At 39.1% G+C, this 27,564-nt stretch overlaps 1 protein-coding gene across 1 annotated transcript in view; it reads right to left on the bottom strand.

Moving 5' to 3' along the window:
* Window positions 1-27,564, bottom strand: part of LOC134676799 (uncharacterized) — a 344,277-nt gene that overhangs the window by 293,154 nt on the left and 23,559 nt on the right. Inside the window, exons 2-3 of the mRNA XM_063535181.1 lie at window positions 15,854-15,963; window positions 738-826 (exon numbers count right to left, since the gene is read on the bottom strand). Coding sequence (XP_063391251.1) covers window positions 738-819 — 82 coding nt within the window. The 5' untranslated portion in view covers window positions 820-826; window positions 15,854-15,963. The remainder of the gene's footprint in view (window positions 1-737; window positions 827-15,853; window positions 15,964-27,564) is intronic.

Below are 27,564 nucleotides of genomic sequence, written 5' to 3'. Positions count from 1 at the left end.
GTAGACGGTTGGGTAGGTTAGGTTCGTTACTCATTTCAATCTATTGTGAAGTCTGTATCCATATACACAAGGTCGATTATACAAGTACTGATGGAGTAGGCAGGTTAGGTTGCGTTTTTCTGTTCAATCTATTGTAAACTTTGTTATAATACACACAAGGTCGATTTTGTAACGGTTCAAAGTGAGATATCTCGTGAACAACGGAAGCGTTTGAGAAGATTTGAATATACTCGTTTTACATAATATCCGTGATGATTTATAAATTTGGAGTTGTGTATGGTCGATTGACTATAATACTCTGTATCTTTAGGTAGGTAAATAAAAGTAAACAAAATCTACCCTCACATGGCTCCTTAAGCCAGTTGAGGGTAGATGAAAACATTATAGTGTTCTCCGAGACCACGGGGACAACGCCGTCCTCGAAACGTCGGAGGTAAATCTTAAAACATAAATACGCGATTAAGTCCCGTTGTACAATTTAATAATATGTAAAAATCGTGAAAGTTTAAATCAGTGTTAAGGAAAACATTGTGAAGAAACCATGCATCTGCGAAAGTCCTGTGCTCAGTATGGGACGTATAAAAGTGGTAAGTACTTCGTGGTAACATAGTATTTGTAATTCGCTTTCAGTCAATGCTGCCCTCCTAAGCTAAAAGGACGTATTTTATATGAAAATTTAATGAAAATACTGCTTTTTAGCTTAGGAGGGCAGAATGGTTAAAGATGATGATGATTACCTCCGAAGAGCCCCGCGGCGTCGAGCAGCCCGTCGGGCGGCGGCTTGCCGGCGTCGCCGCCTTCCCCATTCTCCTTCTCCATACCGCGTCTGGAAACGAACGAGAGCATGGTAAGGCACGGTCGATTGTAAGCAGAAGCGTAGTCTAATAAAACATAGTCTTCTCTTCCCAGATTGACACAAACCTGCGTCACAATAACATGGCCGCTATATATAGCGCTATCGCATATTATCATATAGCTCTGTCGCATGATGACGTAGGATTGTGTCAGTCAGGTGACCTAGAAAAGACGGGAAGAGAGTACCAGGCGGAATACCATGAGCAGAAGTATACAGGATTAAGATCAACGTGTTGAAAAATGCTTTATAAAAATCAAAAACTATTACTTATGAAAGCAGAAGAATATAAATGATCGTGTTAGATTCATAATTGTTACATATTTGCCGTAACTTATTTTTAAAATGTGTTTTTCAATTAAAAGACACATCAAGATTGTTTACCTTATTTCTAATGCTAAAAAAACGAACTATAGTTTTAGTTTATCTCAATATACAATTTTCACACAGGTAAAATAAAGATACATTTCAGCTTAGTACTACTTGTCGTATGGTGATCATTTTTTGTAATAATAAAAAGAATTATTGTATTTTTTATTGTTTCGTAAGTGTTTTTATATTTTACTTTTATATTCATATTATAAAAACCCTAGCCTAAGAAGGATGATGAATAAAGAGAATAAAAATTAGAACCTAATAGGTTTTATATAATGTGTTTATATATTTTTTGTAATGTTTTGTAAGTGTTCTTATATTGTACTTTTATACTTACGTTGTAAGAACCCTATACTAACCTAAGACCCAAATTCAAGAAATAAGAAGAAAGAAAAGAATGAATTAGAACCTAACATCAGGGCCATGTTGCATAATAATCTACAACAAATATTACAAGCGGAACTCCTTTTCTAATTTCACTTATTAGAAAAGGAGTTCCGCTTGTAATATTAGTTGTAGATTATTATGCAACACGGCCCTGAATATAAAATAAAATTACAATTATAATTAGTACTTACATAACAAACCAAAACAATCCAAATAGAAATAAATTAAAAATGTCACAATATTAAAAAATATAATAATAAAACAATGTGAATAGAAAAATTAAATCAGTTTCAGTACTAGAAAGTACATAGACAGAGAGAATCATACTATCTTTGTCTTACACTAGTACTAGCACCTGAAAGAAAAGGATGAGTACCTATAATTTTCCTAGTTCTCACTGACTGACAAATTGGTTTGACCAACTAGGTGTCGGCGGCCGATCGTAAGATCAGGCAGATCGTAATGTTCCTGTGTATTGTTTTGAGGATAGTCACATTAAACCAATATATATCGGTAAGATAGGTTCGTTATTAGGTTGCTTCAGATGCCCGAAGGGCAAACTGTCCAGAAATAGGAGCTCCGCGTAGCGGGGCTCCGTCGTTACAGGGAACGAGTCAAAGATTTTCACGTTTCTCGATATGCCTAGGAATTTCACGAAATGCCTGATCTTACGATCGGCCGCCGACATAGGTATATATTTTTTAGTAACCGTGTGACAATCTGAATATCTCAATATAACACGTCTGACACGTCAACAATTCAACAAACCGTGTAAAAAGCCTAGTAACATGTACATTATTCTTGTTAATCAATAATTACGTCGAAAGCGGGTCAAGACCACCGATCATTACTACCAGCTAAATTAATGTGATCATTTATAGGCTTTATGTCTTTGTGATAGGGATTATGAAAGGTCAGTTAAATGTACTGTTACTGTAGTACTAACTTACAGCAACACCATGACCATCGGTGGACTTTATGCCTTTTGTAATAAGGTCCACCGATGGACAGTTAACAGTGTTGGCGATGGCAGTAACACATTTGTCTGACTCTTGGTCGATCTTATGTCTTGGCAATAAAGGTTACGTGGGTCAAATTATGCAAATTATAGTACGAACTGCTACACTCACACTCATTACTTAAACATCGGTGAACCTTAAGACTTGGTGATAAGGGTTATGAAAGGTTAGTTAATTATGTGGACGATGGTAACATCAAAGATTGAACATTGATCGACCTTATAGCCTTTGTGATAAGGTTCAGGTAAAGTTATTTAACAACAGTTTGGGCGAAAAACCATAACAGCACTTCTAAACTGAGTATCGGTGGATCTTATGCCTTTGTAAAAACCGGACAAGTGCGAGTCGGACTCTTATTCGGAGTAATTTGTTGTTATAGCGGCAACAGAAATACATCACCAGTGAAAATTTCAACTGCCTAGCTATCACGGTTCATGAGATACAGCCTGGTCACAGACAGACAGTGGAGTCTTAGAAATATGTTCCCGATTTTACCCTTTGGGTACGGAACCTGGCAACCCAGGCGTGAATGATATCAGTAACATTAATATCTGACCATTTGTGGGCTTTATGCCCTTCAAATAAGGTTCACGATTGACCAATTACCTGTCATGATAATAAATAGCACTTTTATAACGATATCGAGGCCGATATCATTACTCAGAAATGAAGGCATGCTCATGTTAGGTTTATAGTGGGTATTAATGATGTAATTGAACAGTCAGCAGCAAAAGTGGGTAAGTGGGTCAGATGTAAAAATGCACTTGTTCTTATTCTGTGTAAATAAAATTTTACTGTATACGCTTGATGTGCGCTTGTGTGTTATTTCCTTAATAAATAAATAAACAAAACAAAGTGTATGTTAATTAAAGAGGAACGGGTAGTCTATCTCGCCGCGAGATACCGTCGCGCCAATCATGTGCTAGCCCGGCTGTGTCCTCCAAGAGCCCCAAGATACGCAAGCAATGTGACATCTTACTTACTATTAAATAGGTCACAACCGGCGTGCAAACGCAGAGAGCCGTGCTGCGTTACGCTTATGGAGTGTATTTGCCTTTTTTGTGACAAAAAACAGTAACACACAGGGTTTAGACACAGAAATACGGTACAGAGGATAATAAAGTGTCAGACCAACATCATCGTCCACATCGTCATATTTATTGATCTATTATTACACCTAAACCCACAGAGTACCCAAGCGCCTTCTAGAAGGCCGACCGGAGGGCCGCAGAGGCAAAGGCAGGCCCAAGCTCAGATGGTTGGATGGCGTATACCAGGACATCAGGATCTTGGGAGTGAAAAGTTGGAGAAGGAAGGCCACAAACAGATCGGACTGGAGAGACTTGCTTGACCAGGCTAAGGCCCACCCGCGGCTATAATGCCTCAGATGATGATGATTACACCTAAACATTACACCACAGACTGACATACATTATAATAAACACGCTACAATTTGCAATAATAGCTCATCGTTAAAATATTCACCATTGACGGGCGGGGGAGGCACCCTCCAACACTAGGGTTGCCAGATCGAAAGGCGCTATTATCGGGAAACAATATCAAGTTTTCGGGATTTTGGGACTTAAGTCGGGAAAAAAAATTCATTCAAATTAAAGTAATTGTATTAAAAACAATGATATTTTACTTTATTGGCATTACGTCAGCTCGCTTGCTCGACGACAGTTCGGAACTTGAAATTATTGTTTTATAACGTGAAGCTGTTTTTCGGGACAGTTTACACTTTGTCGGGAATCGGGAACACATGCTAAAAATCGGGATAATCCCGCCAAATCCCGACCATCTGGCAACCCTATCCAACACCCATACTGCCTTCCTAAGCTAAAAAGCGGTATTTGCATTAAATTTTCAATGAAAATACGGCGTTTTAGCGTAGGAAGACTGTATGGGTGTAGACTGTAGACTTTTAGAGGGAAGTTACGTAGATACAAATATATAGTCCTCCTCATCGATTTCGATTACGGCGACCCCAAAAATAAAATTTACGGATTACGCCTGTTATGAGCCCGAATGTGGCTGGCCAGGCCGAACTTGGTCTTAAAGACTCTTCTGCAGGTGTTACAATAGAGTTGGCCAGACGCGTTATATGTATACGTGTAAGAGGGCTTCGGTCTCTCTTTGCGTTGTTGGCGTTTTGCATCTAAGATGTTGAGGCGGTCTTCCTCAAACAGTTTGATGCGATTACAAATGGTCGACCGCCAAGATGACCTGTCTGTTGCAAGCTCCTCCCAACGTTCAGGGTCGATATTGCAAGCGCTAAGGTGTCGTTTGAGCACGTCTTTATAACGCAGATGCTGACCGCCGTGCTTCCGCTTACCTTCCACCAATTCAGAGTAGAATACGGTTTTGGGCAAGCGGCGGTCATCCATACGGAGAACATGCCCACACCACCTTAGCTGTCGTTGCATTAGCAGAGCCTCCATACCATAGAGCCCGGAACGACGCAGGACCTCAGAATTTGGAACCCGGTCTTGCCATTTGATTCTGAGTATATATCTTAGACACCTTAGGTGATAGGTGTCTAGCTTTTTTATATCAGATTTGTAAAGGCACCATGTCTCTGAGCCATACAATAGGACCGGGATGATTAGCGCCTTGTAAACGCTAATCTTCGTCTCTAGCTTAAGATCATGGGACCTCCAAACCCGGTCAGCGAGTCGTCCAAAATTGGCAGCGGCGTTAGCGATGCGGAATGGTATCTCCGAAGCCAAAGTGTTGTCATTTCGGACAGTACTTCCAAGGTACTTAAAGCGCGATACCTCATCTAGTGGCTTCCCATCTAGATACAGCGTTGCTGGATCAGCTTCGCTACCTCTTGGTGGTTGCTTGAGGATTTGAGTCTTGGAAGCACTAATGACTAGTCCGAACCGTTGACAAGAGATATGTAAAGCGTCAACATAGCTTCGAAGATCCGTCATGCTATCGGACATTAGGCATACGTCGTCAGCGTAAAGAATCTCCATTATAGGGACTCTTTGCACCTTGGACTTCGCTCTGAATCTCGAGATGTCGAACACACTTCTCCCAGTCCTTACGTTAAGCTGGATTAGGTTGCTGCAACACTTGAGTGCGTCTCTCATGACCGCTGAAAAGTAAATGGCAAAGAGTGTGGGTGCCAGGACACATCCTTGTTTTACTCCACTCGAAATCTGGATCTCCTCAGAAAGTTCGCTATCATGTTGAACCTGTGCCTTCATTCCAACATGAAATTGACAAATCAGGTTTACGAACTTCTTTGGATACCCAGATTTTTGAAGAACAAGCCAGAGGGCCTCACGTGGAACTCTATCAAATGCTTTTTCTAAATCGACAAAGCACATGTAGAGAGGCCGTTGTTGTTCCAGACTTTTTTCTTGGAGTTGCCTTACGACAGCGATGGCGTCAATGGTTCCTCTGCTAGGACGGAATCCACACTGACTCTGTGGGAGGTGTCGTTCAGCTAGTTGGCTTAGGCGTGCGTTGATGATGTGCGCCAGAATTTTACCGGCACTGGAAAGAAGCGATATGCCTCGGTAAGAGCTGCAATCGGAGACATCTCCCTTCCCTTTGTACAGCTTACAAATTACCGCATCCTTCCAGTCTTGGGGCACTTTTTCAGTGTTCCACACTCTTAAAACGAGTTGGTAAAGCCTATTGACATTGGTCTTTCCACTGTATCTGTACAATTCAGACGGAAGCTGGTCCATTCCGGGAGTTTTTAGGTTTTTGAGACGCTTTATTGCCGCTACGTATTCTTCATAGGTTGGTGGATCATCTAGTTGATGACAGACCGGAAGCTCTTCGAGCATGTTTATGTAGGACAGATTAGCACTGAGCGCACAGGGGTTCAAAACATCATTAAAATGTTCTGCCCATCGCTTCAATACGGCATTTTTATCCGTAACTCGGTGTTGTCTGTCTTTTGAGTACATTGGCGCAATTTTCTTGACCCGTGGGCCGAAAATGGCCTGTATGCCCTCGAAGAACTTCCCAGTCTGGTGAGTATCAGCGCAATGCTGTAATTCGTCAGCTTTTTCTTTCCACCATTTGTCCTTGAGTTCGCGGATCTTGGCTCTAAGGTTGTGTTGAGCATCCTTTTTGCTACGTGCATCCACCGACTTTGAGTTCATTTCGCGTCTGTGCCTTTCGACAAGAATTTTTATGCTGTCATCAGCTGCGTCAAACCAGTCTTGGTGTCTTTTTTCTGGTTTCCCTATTGTCTCCAGAGCACAGGCGTGAAGATTTTCCACTAAGCATCGCCACTCATCGTCGGTGGTGGGGAATTCAGTCGGCAGAGTGCGCGCAGCAAATGCTGAATCCAGCGTACCACGCAGATCTGGTGCGGTGATAAGTTTAGAAAACGCAATTTTTTGAGGGATTTTGTGGGAGGCTCGCCGTGGAGCTTTAAGTTTTAGTTGCATCCTCGATCTAATGAGACGATGGTCAGTCCAGCCCAGCGCCCCACGCAACGCTCTCGTTACGAGAACGTCACCAAGGTCTTTGCGGCGGACGATGACGTAATCGAGCAGATGCCAATGCTTCGACCGAGGATGCATCCACGAAGTTTTATATTTATCCGCAAGACGAAAGAATGTGTTCGTGATGCCAAGGTCAAATTCGGCACACAACGACAAGAGTCTGGATCCATTGTCGTTACACCTTCCCACGCCATGTTTACCGAGGACACCGTTCCAGAGATCATGGTCGGTGCCAACACGAGCGTTAAAATCTCCCAACAAAATGATCTTATCATGTTTTGGGACAGCCACTAGAACCTGGCGAAGCTGTTGATAAAAGGCCTCCTTATCCTCATCCGGTGATAATATATACAAATAAGTATGTACCAAATGTCTATACTAATGTACATTACTACAGAGGCCGGGACAAAAGGGGTTGCCGGCCGAAGACATATAGACGGCCGAGCGAAGCGAGGCCGGATAGGTCTGAGCGCGGGCAACCCCATTTCCCGCCGAGGTATGTATAGTGCTTTTCTCAAACATGCAATGAAATAAATAAAATAAAAAATCCACGAAACCCAAGTTTTATTTATAGAAAAAACTAAAAGTAAACTACACCCAAAATATAACTAACACGTACCTATATCTTTATCACGCGTATGTTTTACACGAGTCGTGTATTTTTACTACCCGTATATTTTCATGTATCTTTGATTTTTTCGCCTTGTATCCGTCTGACTGTCGTTTTCGTCACATAAGTTTACATAGTCTTTCATGTTGATCTCATGTTTCACATACATCGTTGCTTTATGCATGGAGAAAATAAGTATAATTTCCACAGTGTTCACGATTTTGTAGTTACTTTCATTTCTTTAAAATATGCCACAAAACTGTTTCTAATAAACTGTAAGCCATTTTTCTTAGATTCTAAAATAATAAAATTGCCATAAGCAACCATATAGATACTTCGTCTTTGACTTGGCGGCAGAGACAGCAAGTTATTTAAAATCAATTCTGGTTACGCTGCCAATTCCAACTCCTACGATTACAATTAAAATTAATTTCATTATTTTGTCGGGACTCATATTAAAGTAAAAACAATCAACAACGCACCATAAATCCAATAAAACAGAAATACAGAATGAAAATTTTTCAACTTTGCCTCCATAACAATTTAAAAAAATAACTACGCGTGTTTGAGTAGACCTTTTTACCGCTAACGTTTAGATGAAATATTTTAAATGTATTTATTTGTGTAGTTAAATTTATAATTTAAAATTACAGAATTTGGTTAATAATGTATTATTTATTAAGTTCATGTTGATTTTATACAAATAAAACTGCAAATTGTAGCAAACATTGTTTTTGTTTCTTTTTATAGGCGTAGTGGTAGAGTGTCATTACGAACCATAAAGCAAATACTGCCTCTAGTTTTTTTTAATGGCTGAATGCCACGATGCTGTGTCACAAATATCTGTGAAATGGAAATTAAAAAAGAGGACTTTGCCGGCCTAGGCCTGCAAGATTTGTATGAAATTCCATTAAATACCTCTTGTCCTAGCCGAACCTGAAACGTCATACTTCGCAGCCTATTATAAGGAACATAACATCAATATTGCATTGCATGTTTGAGAAAAAACTTTTAAACACACCAGGCGGCGTAGCACGGTGGCGTTTTTATCCCTTGTCACCATACCTGTCACGTTCTAACAAGTATGTAAGTGCGAAAGGGACGCGCATAGTGATAGTCGATAAAAATGGAACCGTGCTGCGCCCGCAGAATGTGCAATCAATTTTTATTTCGTATCAGTGACCTGCAATAATATGTTACTTTTCGAAGTCCGCGAAAATATATGACACGCTCTTATGGCTCTACAAATAAGATCGTGTCAGATAATTTTGCGGTCTTCTTCGTGTAATGGCTCCTCTACACGATGGGCCAGCGCCGGCCACTCCAAGGGACGCAGCCATGCGGTAGAATGAGATAGTAATATCACTTGCTCCCTCCAACGCATAAATACGTCCCTTGTACAGCACTACAACTTATTTGAAGACATCGCTTTATTTAATAAGAATAATTATGCAAAACTATTCGGATGTGGGTTAAAAAGAAATAAAAACAAACTTGACAACGTAGATATGTACAGTCGCCATCAGATATATCAGAGCGGCCAAGGTTCTCACAAATATCTGAGCACTCCTCTAAAGCTTGAGACCTCTGTCAAAGCTTTAGTTAAGACCTCTGTCAAAGCTTTAGAGTGCGTGTTCAGATATTATTGAGCACCTCGGCAGCTCCGATATATCTGATTGCGACTGCACCTGTACCATCGTAGCACAAAAACCTAATTCCACAAAAAATATTGCAAGGTTACTGGATAATGCAATAAGTAGCCCCCCCACCCTCTCTACCACCCACGCTGCCCCCCTAAACAGCTGACTGGAAGGTAGGGGGGTACCTAGGTCAGGTCTGTTACGTCACGTAACAGAACTTAGTCAGCGGCTTACCATATTGTACTTGTAACATACAGTCCGCCTGATTATAAGCGGTCGCCGTAGCCTATGGAGAGGCAGAATATGACGCACTTATTGTATTTCTACCATCTTTGTATCATATTCTAAGAAATAAACATTTATATTTGTATAAATTAATATATAAATAAAAATATAAACGTGGTCGTTAAGTGATCGTGCTATGGGTCATTCTAAGTTAAGAGGTAATCGCATGTATGAAAAAGTGGCACAACATAAATGTTAAAATTTTGGTCTAATTATACAATATTTTTATTGAAACAACTCTTTTATGTATATTTGTAAGCTTATCAGTCATTTTTTTAATTTTTTACCATTTTAGAAGACACCAGGGTAGAGACCGTACTTTTTCTATGTAATAAAGAGCAAAGGGTCTCTCCCCTGATCTCTTTAAAAACATAAACAAAATCGAAATTTTGACCAGCCGTCTTACAAACACCAGCCAATTAAAGTGTAATGATTCATTTAAACAAGAATTCATACCTCTACTGTACATTTTGGAAAATTATGCGCCAGGGGAAAGACGCCAGGGGAGTGACTTTTTCATGTCAAAACACATATAATTGTGAAAGTATTTATCGTAAATAATTAAAATAAGTTTTTATACAATCTATGCATAAACTATAGTAAATATACAAATACAATTAAGTATTTATATCAATAATTTTGAAATAAAACTGATCAGGGGAGATACCACTTTCATAAAACAACATTGTCAAGTAAAGGGGTCAATGATCAAAATGACTGACAATTGTAACCAAAAGATGACTGTCGCAGGGTTGGTTGTTAGTGTTGAATCAAATGCATTGTTATTGGGATTAAAATCTCAATAATTAAAATTATAAACCCAATATTTTTACATTTACATAATAGTAGGTAGGAGACATAGAATTTGGGGGACAAACTTTAACATAAATAATTTTTATGAAAAAGAAAAAAGAAAGAAAAATGTAAAGGATTTTATTAATAACATTACAATAAATATTTGTTTTAATTTATGAAGTATACCAAATTTAACGGATTTATGGGAATTACATCTGGATAAAATTACTGATTTATTGTAAAACCTGCAAAGGGACAGGCCAGGGGAGGGGACTTTTGCATGTTTGAGGGGCAATTGTGACAGAACTGAATTAATTAATTAATTGAAATTGAGTGTCTATAGAGGAAATGCAATCTTTTAAGGGAAATTACCATAATTTATTTAAATTGTTTAAGAAAAGTATGAATATGTATCATGGACACCATTAATACCTCTTAACTTAGAATGACTCCTATAAGAAACCCCCATACACCCCACACAACCCCCCTAAACAGCTGACTGGGGGTGCAGGGGGTACGTATATGGAGGTAGCCCAGGTCAGGGTTGTGACGTCAACGAATTTAGCGACTAATCACAATAATTAAAATACCATAATGCAAAAAAAACCGGGCAAGTGCGAGTCGGACTCGCGCACGAAGGGTTCCGTACCATAATGCAAAAAACAAAAAAAAAAGCAAAAAAAAAAAACGGTCACCCATCCAAGTACTGACCACTCCCGACGTTGCTTAACTTTGGTAAAAAATCACGTTTGTTGTATGGGAGCCCCATTTAAATCTTTATTTTATTCTGTTTTTAGTATTTCTTGTTATAGCGGCAACAGAAATACATCATCAGTGAAAATTTCAACTGTCTAGCTATCACGGTTCGTGAGATACAGCCTGGTGACAGACGGACGGACGGGCGGACGGACAGCAGAGTCTTAGTAATAGGGTCCCGTTTTACCCTTTGGGTACGGAACCCTAAAAAACAAGTAGAGTAACATTAGAGTAAATAAAACAGCGAAACCGGCGATGTGGCAATATTTTAACTCTAATTCCACTATTTCGGCTTCATACAAACCAATAGAATTTCAACTTTAGTATTCCGATTTAAAGGTTAAATTTGATTACACTTTCAGGAAATAGGACTTGTCTTCAAAAGAATCATCAAAACTGGATTAAAGGCCTGTGTTCACCGGCTTGCGTACGTGCGTGACGTGCACGTGCGCATGCGCTAAAATGTTGGAGCCGCACACGCACACATCACGCAAGCGGTGTGCCGTCTCTCATAAGGACCTGTACAATACAACTCCGCACGCACACGTGCACGTCACGCACACGCAGCCGGTGTGCACGGGCCTTAAAGGTTGACTCACGCTATACCGAGCCGGGGTCGGGCCGCAGCTTCCAGCGCTTCGTTTCCAATGGAAAACACCACGTGATCTTTGATCAGCCGTCATAGAAAAAGACATGTCGGACTCCTCGGCCCGGGCACGGCCCGGTCTAAGCGTGAGTCAACCTTAATTGGAATATTTTTGGATTGGGAAAGGGTTGACTATGCAATAACACGGCACTCAATTCTGCCAAATTGTCTCCAACATAACTATTTTGTCAGACGTCCGCCACTGATGCCATAAGAAACCCCCATACACCTCTCACCCCCTAAACAGCTGATTGGGGGTGTAGGGGGTACGCGTGTGGGGGTAACCTAGGTCAGGTTCGTGACGTCAACTAATTTAATCAATGAACGATATGGTTTTTACATTTGGATACCTATGTATGTATTTTTACCCCCTTCCCTAATTCGTATCGTGGACAACAGGCGGTCTTATCGCTAAAGAGCGATCTCTTCCAGACAACCTTAGGGTTAGGGGAGACACGGGAAAAAATAAACAAGTAATGTGAGTAGGTGATACAGTGAGTGATAGAAGTTGAGAAATAAAAATACCTAATGTCCGTTTTTTTAGCATTAGAAAGAACTTCGCAGAAGTAAGCTTGTGGTTCCAAATCCGGCACTTTTAGCGGTAATAATTTGAAGTAAATTATATGTATTGACATGCTACATTAGATAATTCAATAATTATTAACAATTAAAGAGCCTGATAAAAACTGCACGCTTGCTTCTGTGGAGTTCTTTCTAATGCTAAAAAAAACGAACTATAATAAATGAATGGCGCCATTATATATCTGATGGCGTCTGTCCGATTAGCTCGGAACATAATAGAAACATTAGAAACCAGTGGTCATTACATCGCCACCCACGTCGCTTTTCTCTTCCTACTATATTTGGTTCGCTATGACATTAGAGACGACTTGAGGTCAATATACCAGGGGCACAGAATAAATAATAGTACTAGGTACAGAAGACGCACTCTCTAAGAGTGACATTCCATTTCCAACTGCAGCTGCAATACTGTTCATTTTACTATGGAAATTGTCAATGGCAGCGACGCGTTTCCATAGTAAAATGAACAGTATTGCAGCTGCAGTTGGAAATGGAATGTCACTTTAACAAAGCGCGTCTGTTACGATCAGGACAGATATGGCCGCTAGGTGGCGACAGCACCACGTGCGGCTTATGGCTAGCCACAAAAATTGGTGTACGCAATTGGTGGCGCACGGATGTACTTTTAGCTACCTGTAGCAAAGCGACGAAATCGCGGAGTGAGCCACGCCTACCAGGGGGCCGATTTTTAAATTTCGAGCGCTCGATTTCATCACTCGAAAATCTGTGTAAAAAGGCGACACTGGCCAATACGTGGGACTCGAACCCACATCTTTGGATTGCCGGTCCAATGCGTTTCAATATCCAGTATTTGACGTATCTCATTGCTCGAATACGGCCCTGACGGCCCGATTAGAACTTTACTTTAACATACGTCGGTTAATAGATCTAGAAGCGATATTGATTAGATATGTCAGTGTCAAATGTGACCGTTTCTTCAATCAAAAACGTCACTTTTGACACTGACACATCTAATCCATATCGCTTCTAGATCTATTAATCGACATACCTTAAAGTTCGAATCGGGCAGTCAGTCATCCTGTTTATAATGAATAGAGATGCACCGGATATTCGGTTACTATCCGGTATCCGGCCTATCCGGCCATGCTTTTAACTACGGCCGGATACCGGATAGGGACCTACTATCCGGCCGGATACCGGATAGTAACATTGCTTGATTTCGGAGTAAATTAATTTGAATTTAAGAAACAGTCATGGTCATAATGGCACTTGTTTATTATTTTAAAACAATTTAAACATTCCACTGAAATGTAGGTATGGTTCCGCTGGCCGGATATCCAGCGGTCGAATACCGGATATTCGGCCGATGGTCAGGCCGAAGATCCGGTATCCGGTATCCGGCCGAACAACTATCCGTTGCATCTCTAATAATGAATTACACAGTAGAAACTAAACAACTGCACTGAGAGAAAAATCATCACCAGGAATTAAAAAACAGTTCTGTACTGGGGGAAAAAATGAAGTTTTAGTAATAATTATGGACGTTTCACTATTTCTGTAAAGTTTATTTATTTCTACAAACAGCTCAGTAATCCCAAACATAATTTCAATAAAAAGATTATAGAAATTGCAAGAACTAATAGAAATTGCAGAAGTCAATTTGTTCCTATTAGTTAACTCTCCTTGTCCCCGGATTAAGTTTATTTTTGTAATTCTAAGTGAGTTTTTGTTGTACTTTTCTCTCAGTGTGGAGTCGTGTGAAGCGCATGTCCAAATACGTGTACACCCGCGGGGTCAATGACCCGCATTGTCTCAACTTTTACCCGACCGTGAGTTTACTCTTTTGTTACGCCTCGATCGACCATCGTTAACACGGATCAGTGTTGCCAACTCGGATTTAAAAAAAATGCTAGACTAATGTCTAGATTATGCCAAAATTATGCTAAATATTTTTAAAACACCTATGCTAAAAAAATGCTAAAATATCACTTGGAATTAGACACTTAAAACACATACTTTTTTCAAATTTACCGCCTTTTTCTACTGACAAGATCTGCTTGACCAACTTTATATAGCCCGTTGACGTCCATCCGTCCACAAAAGTCAAAATTCATAAAATGAAAATATGAACCACATAATGCGATGGCGCAAATTGTTGCTGCGAAGTGGTGCAAACTTGGCTTAGACTAAGTTATGCTAAAAAATATGCCAGATGCTAAATGGAAAATTTTGGTGCCCAAGCGAGTGAAAATATGCCCAGATCTGGCATCATTTATGCCAAGTTGGCAACACTGACACGGATAGAGTTAGACCAATATAAGTCTGCAGCGATATTGATAGCCCAGACGGTGCAAGTGTTATTTTAAACAAACTTCTTCCATTGCTATCAAAATCGCTGCAGACTTAGCTTGGTGTTACTCTAGCAGATTTTTTATACCTTACTGCATGCAAGTTTTGTTTCTTTTTAAAAATAAAGGAATGTCTCCTTTAAGTGAAATGAGCCAACTTAAGGATTTAAGGTAGTTTCCCTCCAGGGCCCGACTTATTTTTCCACACTGTAAATCAACTGTGAAGATAGATTCGACTGGAAACAAGCTTCTGTGGTCAACTATTTCTGCAGCTGACTGTACTTATTGGCACACTACCATATGTCTAAAGGCTCCTCTTCACGTTGGGCCAACCCCAACGCCAACGAGGGACGCATTTATGCGTTAGAGGGAGCAAGTGATATTGCTATCTCATTCTACCGCATGGGTGCGTCCCTCTTGGCGTTGGGGTTGGCCCAACGTGAAGAGGAGCCTTAAAAGTCTAGACTGCTTTAAAATTACCTCGAATGTACCATGTGTTCTGTCTGACCTTAGTATAGTTTAATATAGCCATTAGTTATGTCTTTAAAACTGACGCTAGCACATATGTTACATGAACACAAGTAGAGTAGCTATGATATCAGCAAAGAGAATAGATTGTATAGAGACGGATTGTCAAAGTAAGTTATGTGGCCACTGTAAATTTACTGCCATCTTTCAACAGAAGAGAAAACTGTTAGAACGCCATTTGACTTTGATCCTTATTCTTTCACTGATATGTTTTAACTTATTAAATATAAATATTAACGCCATCTACTCGACTATAGACCAAAGGTATGGCGCCCAAAGGTATGGAAAGGTATTCGAGGATATTTTTTCTTGATTTTCATAGGTACGTTTTTTCCTTAGACAATTTACTTATCTTAACATTTTCGACGCCGTGTCAAACACAAAAGCAGTCACTCAGACGCCACGTCACCGAAGTGTCAAAACTGAAATTGAACTTTATGCATAATATGCACGTAGGTCTATGTTGCTCTGTGGTCTGTGACCGATTAATCCGTCTTTGGCGTTGGAGCTGCGGTGCGGATATATCGGTCATTGGCGTCCAAAAGGTTAAAAGGAGTTACATATATCTTAGGAAGAAGAAATTTTTCTCTCACCTTCTATGGAAGCGATCATTCAGCTCTGCGCCGGCTCCTCACACACACACAACACATTTTCACGCACACACACCACTACACTGATCACTGACACATCCCGCATCCGGTATCTGTAACAAAAGAGATTATACGTTAATAAGTAAATATAACGCACCTATATTCTTGCTCAAATACTAACCGTTTCGTTTTTTTTTTAATAAAAATTACAAAAAATTTAATATTTGATGTTTTTTAAGTACCCAATCTTGACATCCGCATCCGCAGATATCCTACGGATGTCAAAAAATCTGCATCCGCAACATCCCTGCTCTTTACTCACATACTTTTTTATCAGCTACATTTGGACATAAAAACAATATCAATACCGGTAATTGTCCGCCGTGTCCAGGAAATGTTGTTTTACTCTATCAAATTACGCCCGACTGTACCAAGGGTGAGGGGAGCCGCCTTAAAACAAAAACGTCGTATCTACCTACATTACGAAGATACCCACGTGTAAAATATACCGTTTAAATATCGACTCTATTTTGTAACAGATAAGATATAAATTTGAATGATACGTTTTGCAAACATGTGTAAAATAAACCGTTTAAAATCGACTCTATTTTGTGACAGATAAGATAGAAATTTGAATGATACGTTTTGCGAATAATGTTAGTATAAAATACTATTACAACTTTTCGGCCATTTAGCGAAAAGTTAATAAATATAGGGGTAGTTACGAGGGTGGCAAAGGGTGGTTAAGTAGTGATTTTATTTGTTGTTTTATGTTGGTATGATTTTGGACTTTGTGTTTTTGTTACTAGTTTTTGATTTAGTACTTGCGTCTTATTTAACTATGAAAAAGCTGAAGGATAACATCTAGTTTTCTTTAAAAATGTAGTTAGAAGAGTAAATAATAAATAATATAATAAGTAAATATTATAGGACATTTTTACACAAATTGACTAAGCCCCACGGTAAGCTCAAGAAGGCTTGTGTTGTGGGTACTCAGGGCTATAACCGCGATTTGTATTTCCATTCAAATTAATGTCACTCGCTTTCAGCTTGTTTCATAAACCCCCACTCGTATTACATGCCTTTCATTATGTAGCAGTCACAAAAACTACTATTAAATAGGAGCATCGTACCGGCGGCGTCTTTTAACCTTTTGGACGCCAATGACCGATATATCCGCACCGCAGGTCCAACGCCAAAGACTGAATTATCGGTCACAGACCACAGAGCAATATAGACGTACGTGCATTATGCATGAAGTTCAATTTCAGTTTTGCCACTCCGGTACGTGGCATCCGAGTGACAGCTTTTGTGTTTGACACGGCGTCGAAAAGGTTTTAAGTACCTACTTATTTGACTTCATTTTATTTGTGTTAAGTTTGAAAATATTGTAAGTACCTATCTGTATTGTGTGTGTGTGTGTGTGTGTGTGTGTGTGTGTGTAATTCTATGGATGGTTAATATGATCTGAAATAAATTATTATTATTTTTAATTCATCATCATCATCATCTCAGCCATAAGACGACCACTGCTGAACATAGGCCTCCCCCTTTTTCTTTAAAAATGCCATCATAATCGCCACGCTTGGCAGGCGGGTTGGCGATGGCAGTCGAGTACACCGAATTTGAGGGACGCTGCTGCCCGTCCACCGGTGGTCTTGGACGTGGTCTAAGGACATACCCGGGTCCATTTTTAATTACAATGATATAATTAATGTAATTCAATAGCTAACTTTAATTACCTTTTTTAAATTCTGTGAAAATTAAAGGGCACCCCGTCTGTAGAGTAATTATGCCGTTTAAAAGGGTTCTGTTTCTTTACATTGTATCCGCAGAGCCCTAAAATTAATCTCGCCACTCTTAACTGTCCATCGGTGGACCTTATGCCCTTCGTAATAAGGTTTACGAACTGTCAGTTAACTGTGGGCGATGGTTGGTACATGTTATATAAATTCGTTAAGCTTCTTACAATTTATCAATTAAAAATGAACCCAAACCACTACACAATAGGGTACATTACAATACAATACCGTTTTTAAAAGAAAAAGCACCGAATTCGCAAGAATAATTGCGTTACTTATGACCTTTTTCAAAATGGCGGAACATCGCGTATTAATGATTTTATCGCCAAATAATATCGTGAGGGGAGCACCATCTGTAGAAATGTTTCGTTTAGATTATAAACCTTATTTGTATAGAAATAAGATTGACTTTTGCTAAATCATTGTGGGTAGAATATTATTTGTGGGATGGTAGTGGCAAATTACGCCAAATGCTATGATTTTTAGGGTTCCGTACCCAAAGGGTAAAACGGGACCCTATTACTAAGACTTCGCTGTCCGTCCGTCCGTCCGTCCGTCCGTCCGTCTGTCTGTCACCGGGCTGTATCTCACGAACCGTGATAGCTAGACAGTTGAAATTTTCACAGATGATGTATTTCTGTTGCCGCTATAACAACAAATACTAAAAACAGAATAAAATAAAGATTTGAATTTGAATGGGGCTCCCATACAACAACGTGATTTTGGACCAAAGTTAAACAACGTCGGGAGTGGTCAGTACTTGGATGGGTGACCGTTTCTTTTTTTGCTTTTTTTCGTTTTTTTTGCATTATGGTACGGAACCCTTCGTGCGCGAGTCCGACTCGCACTTGCCCGGTTGCATTTTTATTATGATTTAGCGCTTTCTGAAGATATGTTGATAGTAGTTTATACAATCGTGATATACTTAATGGCTCCACTACAGTTCTACACGAAAGGGCCAGCGCCGGCGACTCCAAGGGACGCATTTGTGCGTTAGAGGGAGCAAGTGATATTGCTATCTCATTCTACCGCATGGCTACGTGCCTTGGAGTGGCCGGCGTTGGCCCATCGTGTAGAGGAGCCATAATGGAGAACTTTTCAGTCGAGTACCGTGCTGAGTGGCCTTATTGGGTACGAGATTGAAAAGCTTAGTTATATCACTATTTTATACAATAAATTAAATCTGATTGGTACTAATTATTTCTTCATTTATAGTACATAAATAAATAAATAAATATTATTGGACATTCTTACACAGATTGACTAAGTCCCACAGTAAGCTCAAGAAGGCTTGTGTTGTGGGTACTCAGACAACGATATATATAATAAATATACAAATACTTAAATACAACACCCATGACTCAGGAACAAATATCTGTATCATCATACAAATAAATGCCCTTACTGGGATTCAAACCCAGGACCATCGGCTTCGCAGGCAGGGTCACTAGTCACTACCCAACTAGCAAAATAGTCGTATAAGAATTGATTTACTCAGCCTGTAATCGTATAACAGCCGAGTTACGGTTGTTGAAACACCAATATATCGTATAATAGCGGTTAACTCGACTATTTAGCAATTTTCGCTAATTAGTGCTATAATCATGTCGTATAAACGTTTATAGCACTATCTTTTAGCACTTTTATTCCACCTTTTAATAAATGCTGAATTAGCGCTACTAAATCACTTTTATTCAGCATAATTGTTCTATTAAAATCATATAACAGCTATAGAATAGCTAATTGTCTGAATAAGGCGCTTTAATACAACTGTTACTCAACTCTCTTCTCTGTTGCTATAAAAGCCTATTAAAAGCAATCCAATAACCATTTGGCAACAATGCTGCTGTAACAGCGCGCTTATATCATAATTCGGGTAATGGGGCTCAAACCGCTGTTATAGGAGCTGAAGTGTATTTACAGGTTTTATTCAAAATGTATTCAGCTTAGAGTACTTTTAAAGAGTTTTGAACTACATTAACAGCACAAGTCAGCCATGTTGTACGTTTCAATATAGTCCGGTGGCCAACTGCATGAAACCCTACCTGATAAAAAAATTGAAAATCCTACTCTGTAGGGGTAGCTGACTTTTAGTAGCATCAACTGCTCTTGGTCGGCCGCGACTTAATTTCGCAAATTTTGCGTAAATGGCAAAATAGTGGCACAAAAATTCATCAAAAAAAAACCCCATCGTATAATAGAATGAAACTTGCAGGGTAGGATAGCTGCCTTTGAGGACAGCAAAACAAAAGTGGTCAGCTACATCCTGTGTTGGCAGGTTCCTGTGTTCGACCGAATTTGTGGTACCACGTGACAACTACAATTTACCTCATCGAAAAATAGAATGAAAAAAACTGATTGTAATACCTACATTAAATTTGTTGACGTATGTCTTGATCGGCCTCACCTTAGCCTGATAGCTTTTGCAGTCCGTCCGCATTAAAAAAAATGTGAATGGCAGCAATCCTACCATACAAGTGATATTCTATTTTTCGATGAAGTAAATTGTAGCTCACGTGGTACCACAAATTCGGTCGGACACAGGAACCTGCCAACACAGGATGTAGCTGACCACTTTTGTTTTTTGATGAATATTTGTACCACTTTTTTGCCATTTGCGCAAAATTTGCCAAGTTAAGCCACGGCCGACCAAGAGCAGTTGAAGCTGCTAAAAGTCAGCTACCCCCACAGAGTAGGATTATTCTATTTTTTTATCAGGTAGGGTTTCATGCAGTCGGCCACCGGACTATAAATCCATAAACATGGCGACAACATGTGCTATAAGTGTAGCAGTAAACGCAGTTACTCGACTTATAGTCGAATTAATGAGATATAACAGAAACTAGATCGTGTAAGCAAATTTTTACTTATTTTAATTAATATTTTTTTATTGAAATTTAAGAAAATAGGCGGCCCATGAATATATATGAACCAGTGCCTTTGGTTTTATCAATAAAGTATTTTTCGCGCTAGGTTTTACTGTATTACGTGTACTTACAGACAGTAAAAACTTATGTACACAATCACGATAAAAATAAATGTCATGGATGACAGCAGTAAAAAAATACTTAAGTACCTTTTTGTTTTATTAGATACGTGAAGACGATTAGGCCTCAACCTTAATCAAATAATTGAAATATAATCGCTTACCTGAGATCGTTTTTAGCACATATTTGTTGAATAAAAGCATTTACTGCACTCTTACACATTTAAAATGCCGAGTAAAAGCAATTCGGCTACTTTTACGAAACATTTTTGCCGAGAAAAAGCAGTGCGGCTGCTTTTATAGAACACTTTCACTGAGTAATAGCAAATTGATAATGTTTATAGAACAAATAATCGAATAAAAGCACTATCGTTGCTATTAAAACACTAGAAGCGCTTTATATCAACTTTTACTCAACTCTTACAGCATCGATTTGCTTCTTATACAGCGCTTACTCTATTTTTATAACACTTCTAGTCTGTATAAGTGCGCCTTTTCGCGTTGAGTAAACGCTTACAGGACTTTTATTCGACTGTTTTTACACCGTTTATAGCACCAAAAAGCGAAAATAAAAACGTGCTCTCAACTTTTATAGCACATAGATTTGCTAGTTGGGTACCCACTAGGCCAGACCGGTCGTCAAAGTACATACTTTAATTAAACCTTGATCAAATATATTGGAGTCGGAGCGGCCAATGTGCCCATAAATATCTAAACACGCCTCGATTTTAAAAGTCTTGGCTTTATTCATAAACGCGCTACAAGCTTAATTTAGCTATTAATCGTTGTCTTTATCGGTCACTTTAACTTATGTATTTGTAAGAACGGGATACAACATAAATTATCTAATTGACACTTGTAATAAGGAAGTTCATGTTCGATTGTTCAGATATATTTGAGCACTTTAGTTGCTCCGAAACATTTGATAACGACTACGTTTTGACGACGAAATGATAATATTGGCATTTACAGACGGCTTGAAACCTAAACTGTAATGTAATTGGTCGACCGCTTACTACATCACCCGTCTCCCTCTAACCCATTACGTGCGAGCAAGACGGACGCACAAACAGATCGATCACGGATACCTAATAAAGACGATTGGATCTTGTCTCTACAATCCATCAAATTAGGGTAACGGGTAATTTTGAAAACGGCGTATCTCGCGTACATGTCCACTTGAGATACGACCTTTAGTACGATAGGACAAAAGGGCTTAGTTTAAAAATGACGTAAGCGCCTTATAGTTTCAACTCTCATACGACATTTGGTTTCTAAGGGTAGAATTATCAGTGACTGTTAACTACATGAAGCAATGATCATGACGACCTTAATACGTGGGTATAGGAGTCATTATTGCTTGTACCGAAATGCTACATTAAGTTCGATTAGAGTTGTTAATAGTAGCCTTACCACGAGCTTGACACTGACCTGACACTGACATATTCGCTAGCGTGTGCGTAACTTTCTATTCGCTAACGTCTGCGTAACTTACTTTCTATACATCTTGCACGCAATAATATGCTAGTAAGAGCGAGATGCATTAGATAGAAGTTACGCACACGGTAGCGAATATGTGCAAAAGTGTTTCATAGAAGTTTGATGTCTAAAATGGCACTTGCACTGCGTGGGCTATCAAAATAGACTTTTCTAGGTCTAACTCTACGAAGACGTTAACGAATATGTCAGTTTTGAATATTTTGACATGTCAGTGTCTCATGATATGGGTACTGATGTTACCTATAGGGGACATCATTCGGCGCGGCGCTAGAGGTTTACTTAAACCTCACATTATCCCGACGCACACCGCTTCAAACCAGATCCCACACACACATACACAACTGTCCCCAACAAAATAAAACACTGTCATATATCGATTGTGCCCCTCGGCCATCTCTGTCCCGCGGCGGCCACGGCCCGAGGCGCGAGGGAGACAGGTGCAGATTAATAATGGGTGACGCCCATTTGGATTGTTTTATGGAAGATTGCGACTTGCCTCGTCATTCCGAAAGCTTGGATGTGGCGAGTAACGCTAACTGATCATAGATGATCCTTATGCGTATTGTAATAAGGTCCACCTTTGTACAGTCAGTTACACTTGCTGTTTGTACTAAAAGTAAATGACCATCGTTGAATCTTATGCCTTTGTTATAAGGTTTAATCCTTATCATAAACCAACAATGTTTCCCAAAAAATCCAAATACAAGACAGCAGCAATAGTTGCTAAGCGGGCGAGGTGTTCAAAATGATCTTGACGCGACTTTATTCTTAAGAGAATAAGAGCGCGTCAAGGTAATTTTGAACACCTCGCCCGCTTAGCAACTTCTGCTGCTGACTGTTCATATGTATTTGGATTTCAATTAATCTAGCTTTGATGCTTCATTCGAAGACAAGTCACGTTTCCCGAAAGTGCAATCTAATATGGACCTTAAATCGGAATGCTAAAGTTGAAATTCTATTGGCGCGTATGTGTTCGATAAATAGTACTATGCCTGGAAAAGGGTTAAATATTTGTTAATTTATTATTATGTATGTGTGTTTAGATATATCCCAAACTTTAGTTATAGGTATATTTGATGGGTCAAACAGATCACTGTGTTACGTTCTTTCCTGTGGACATACACAAGAGTCAAGGGCTATAAAGATTAATTTTCTTATTTTCCCCTTATCCACATAAAAAGGTCCTCCTTTTAATAACAGAACTATTATAAAATCATTACTTACATGCCCACAAGCTGTTAACTATTGCCCACAGGAGAAAACTAGCGTGTTCGCGCGAACTGTAATTTTTTCTCTCCTGTGGGCAATAGTTAACAGCTTGTGGGCATGTAAGTAATGATTTTATCAAAGTTCTGTAAATAAAAGGAGGACCTTTTTACGTGGGTAAGGGTTAAATAAGAAAATTAACCTTTATAGCCCTTAACTCTTGTGTATGTCTACAGGAAAGAAAGTAACACAGTGATCTGTTTGACCCTTATTTATCCTATTGTAAGTACAAAGTTTCAGACCAATTCATACTCTGTATCTTCAGGTATTTAAATAAAAGTAAACAAAATCTACCCTCAAATGGCTCCTTAAGCCAGTTGAGGGTAGATGAAAACATTACACGATCAAATAATGCAGGTTAAAGTCAGGTCGTTCAGTGACTGATCCAGGTGGTTTTGTATTTGGCCGGTTAACCAATAAATCGACACTTATCATGAACAGTGGTACAACTAAAAATGAAATGCTATTGCATTTAATATTCTATCTTTTACTGGTAAGATTTAAAGTCGAATGGCATTTCATTTTGTTTTGTGTCACTATTCATGATAAGCGTCGAAATGTTATAACTACCCGAAAATGTAATTTTTTTTTTACTTTTATTTAAATACCTGAAGATACAGACTCTTGCTAGTCGTTTTAAAATGAGAGCGTAACTACGTTTGTATGGAAAACCGAGCTTGCCACGCAGTGTTGCCAACTCGGATTTTGAAAAAATGCTAGACTAATGTCTAGATTATGCCGAAGTTTTTTGAAATATGCTAAATTGTCACTTGAAATTAGACACTTAAAACACTTACTTTCTACTGACAAGATCTGCTTGACCAACTTTATATAGTCCGTCGACGTCCATCCGTCCACAAAAGTCAAAATTCATATGAAAATATGAACCCTAGCTGCCAAGTTGGTGCAAACTTCGCTTAGACTAAATTATGCTAAAAAATATGCCTGATGCTAAATGGAAAATTTTGTTGCCAAAGCGAGTGAAAATATGCCAGATCTGGCATCATTTATGCCAAAGTGGCAACACTGCTTGCCAGGGACTGTTTAAACGATAAATTATAACCGAAACATCACGAGAATCGCTCTATCGATTTGTCTAGGGTAACTTATGCACCCCAAACAGTACACAGCGCTAACAAAGGGTAAATTAATCTCTGTATAACGTCCCCCACAGAGGCTAGCCGTATCGCGCGTTAGAATAAACATACGCATAGTAAAAATAGAGGTCTTTTAGTGCCAAGGGAACTCTGGACCAGATCTTGGGTTGTTATTATTGACGGTTGGGTGAGGGTTGAGGTTTTTGTCCAGGTTTCACTGTATCAATAAAATGGTACAGTCGCCATCAGATATATCGGAGCGGACAAGGTGCTTACAATCATCTGAACACGCCTCTGTTGTCAAGGCGTTAGAGTGCGTGTTCAGATATTGTGAACACCTTGGCCACTCCGATATACCACGCCACTGTTCACGATTTCAAGATAGGGTACTCAAGCATTTTAAACATAATTCTCATACATGCTTTAACATACGAAATGTGTGATAATCGTTTACGTCTGAATAATTTACAACTGATTTGGATTTTTTACTTGAATTGTGACCGTTCCAAGAAACCAACTTCCATGCGAGTACTGTCAATCTGAATCTGACAGTCACTACTAAAAATGTATACATTTTGACGTCGACTGTTCAATATGGATTAGAAATATCAATTCGTTTTACGTTTTAGCAGCACCAAAGATACTTTGATTGAGTAAGATGCGTAAAATAGACAAATTCGTGCTCCAAATTTGACAGGTAAACGAGATGGCGCTGATTGTCAAAAGTTGACGTTTGACGATTCAGCGCCACCTGTTTTGGACACGGAGTAGCTATAAGAAGCGTTCCCCTCTGTCGAAAATAGGCGGTCAATGGTCATACACATTGTATGGTCTGACGTTTACCTGACATGGCTATTTTTAGTATTTTTACGTTACGTATACATTTCACGTGCCCCTCCCCCGCAAAAATCGGCGGACTATTTTGTACCGAAAATTGCAGACATGGCGTCTCCGTTTGGTTATCTAAGGCAGCGGTCGGCAACCTTTTAGCAGCCAAGGGCCAAGTAGTAGTTATCGAAGTAGACGCGGGCCGCACTTTGTTAATATTTATGACTTTATCAGACATTGTCTTTTGTCAATATTAGGCACATACAAAATAGCCAGGTAGGCTCGCGGGCCGCAAGTAAGAGGTTCGTGGGCCGCATTTGTTGCCGACCGATGATCTAAGGTTTTAGATGTCAAACTAAGGGGCATGTTTTCTTAGAATTTACTATTCTATTACAATCAATTCTCTTTGACAATACAAAAACTCATGTCACGTATAATCCTCGATTAAACCGATGCATGTTACGCCTCAGCCACGTTGTTAACCTAACGTCAACCTTATTCCGACGACATAAGGCACACTAATGGTCCATAAATAGTGTATCAGTTACACGCAAACATTCATAGTTCAAAGGAAACGGTGGACACTTTCTCTTCACGTAATAATAGCGAACATTATACTGTTACTTCCCATGTACTTATACGAGGTACAGTCACCGAATAAATAATAGTACTAGGTACAGAAGACTCACGGCTCGACTCGGAAAATGAATTAGATTTCTACTAGACTTCAACAAGTTACGATATGGATAATTTAAAGATAGATATGTCAAATTTGACGTTTGTGCGATTCTGGAGGTCCTCTTGAACGATTTCGACAAGTTATGACTAGATATCCAAGTCACATCTAGTCTATATCTAATGTAGATCTAGTTGATCTCTAAATCGTCTCTAGATCTTGTGATTATCTCGAAATTCGAATAGGCCTATCACCCTAACAAAACGCGTCTGTTACGATCAGAACAGATATGGCCGCTAGGTCGCGACAGCACCACGCGCGGCTTATAGCTAGCCACCAAAATTAGTGTGGAACGGATGTACTTTTAGCTACCTGTAGCAAAGCGACGAAATCGCGGAGTGAGCCACGCCTGGTACAGTCAGCAGCGGAACTTGCTAAGCGGGCCAGGTGTTCAAAATGATCTTGATGCGACTTTATTGTTAAGAGAATAAGAGCGTGAGATATATCGGAGCGGAAGAGGTGCTCAAAAATATGTGAACACGCACTTGTTGGACTATTACCGGGTTGATGATGAAAACTATTACTTGTACCAATATTTTAACTTTATTCATTTGTTACAAACATAATAACAATCAATTTACAATAAATTATTCAAGACGTCTTCACTCTAACTTGTCCGTACTCGAACTGGCCACTTGTCACTGAGGTACCCACCTTTTATAATAATTCAACATGGCGGGAACCAGTGACAAGTATGAGTCAATTGATACTCCTTTATAAATTAATCGTAAACAAAAGTAAGAATGATCAAAATATAAGCTATTAATAAATAATGATCCTTACAGCTCGGCCATCCTGTTCGAGGCGAGACCCTTCGCCAAACCTTAATATAAAATAGTTAAAATGATAAAAACAAAAGACCAATTTATGAAAATAATGAATTAAATTAAAATGTATACATTAAAATAAACTAAGATTCACTGATCCGATATTACTATGTGAATGATATTTATGCACATAATATGCATATTAAATAATAATAAGTAACAAGAGAAAATAAAATTACAAACACGTAATACTCATGTGCACTCATGATTGCACGATATCTACTATTAATAAGATTATAATTATAATGTGTATTATCGTTAATTATTAGGCATTAATAAAATGATAACTAGGAAATAGGTGGCCGATACCAAAACATAATACATATTATTCATCGTTCAAATTATGGTTTTCGAACAATTTTCACAAGTCTGTTATCAAGGTTGGAGAAACTATATGTCGTCATAGAAACGAATAAATTTAATTAGTTCGGCCTGCAGAAACATAATAAAATATTAAACAACAGAAAATTCATTATGTAATAGTAACATTACGCAATCTATCATTATTAAATTTTCTTTAACACTTGTTAAATTTCAATAACTATGCTCAAGAAATATAATATACGTACACAACACCATTCACTTTCACACGTAAATATTCAAACCGCTATACACGGATCACTTCACCAACAGAAGATAGTTGCGTCACCGCGGGTTGAGCCGTCTGCCTAA

This window comes from Cydia fagiglandana, chromosome 25, assembly GCF_963556715.1.
Source record: "Cydia fagiglandana chromosome 25, ilCydFagi1.1, whole genome shotgun sequence".
Lineage (NCBI taxonomy): Eukaryota > Metazoa > Arthropoda > Insecta > Lepidoptera > Tortricidae > Cydia > Cydia fagiglandana.
Note: the sequence above shows the minus strand (reverse complement) of the source record. Positions and strands in the feature narration are given on the sequence as shown.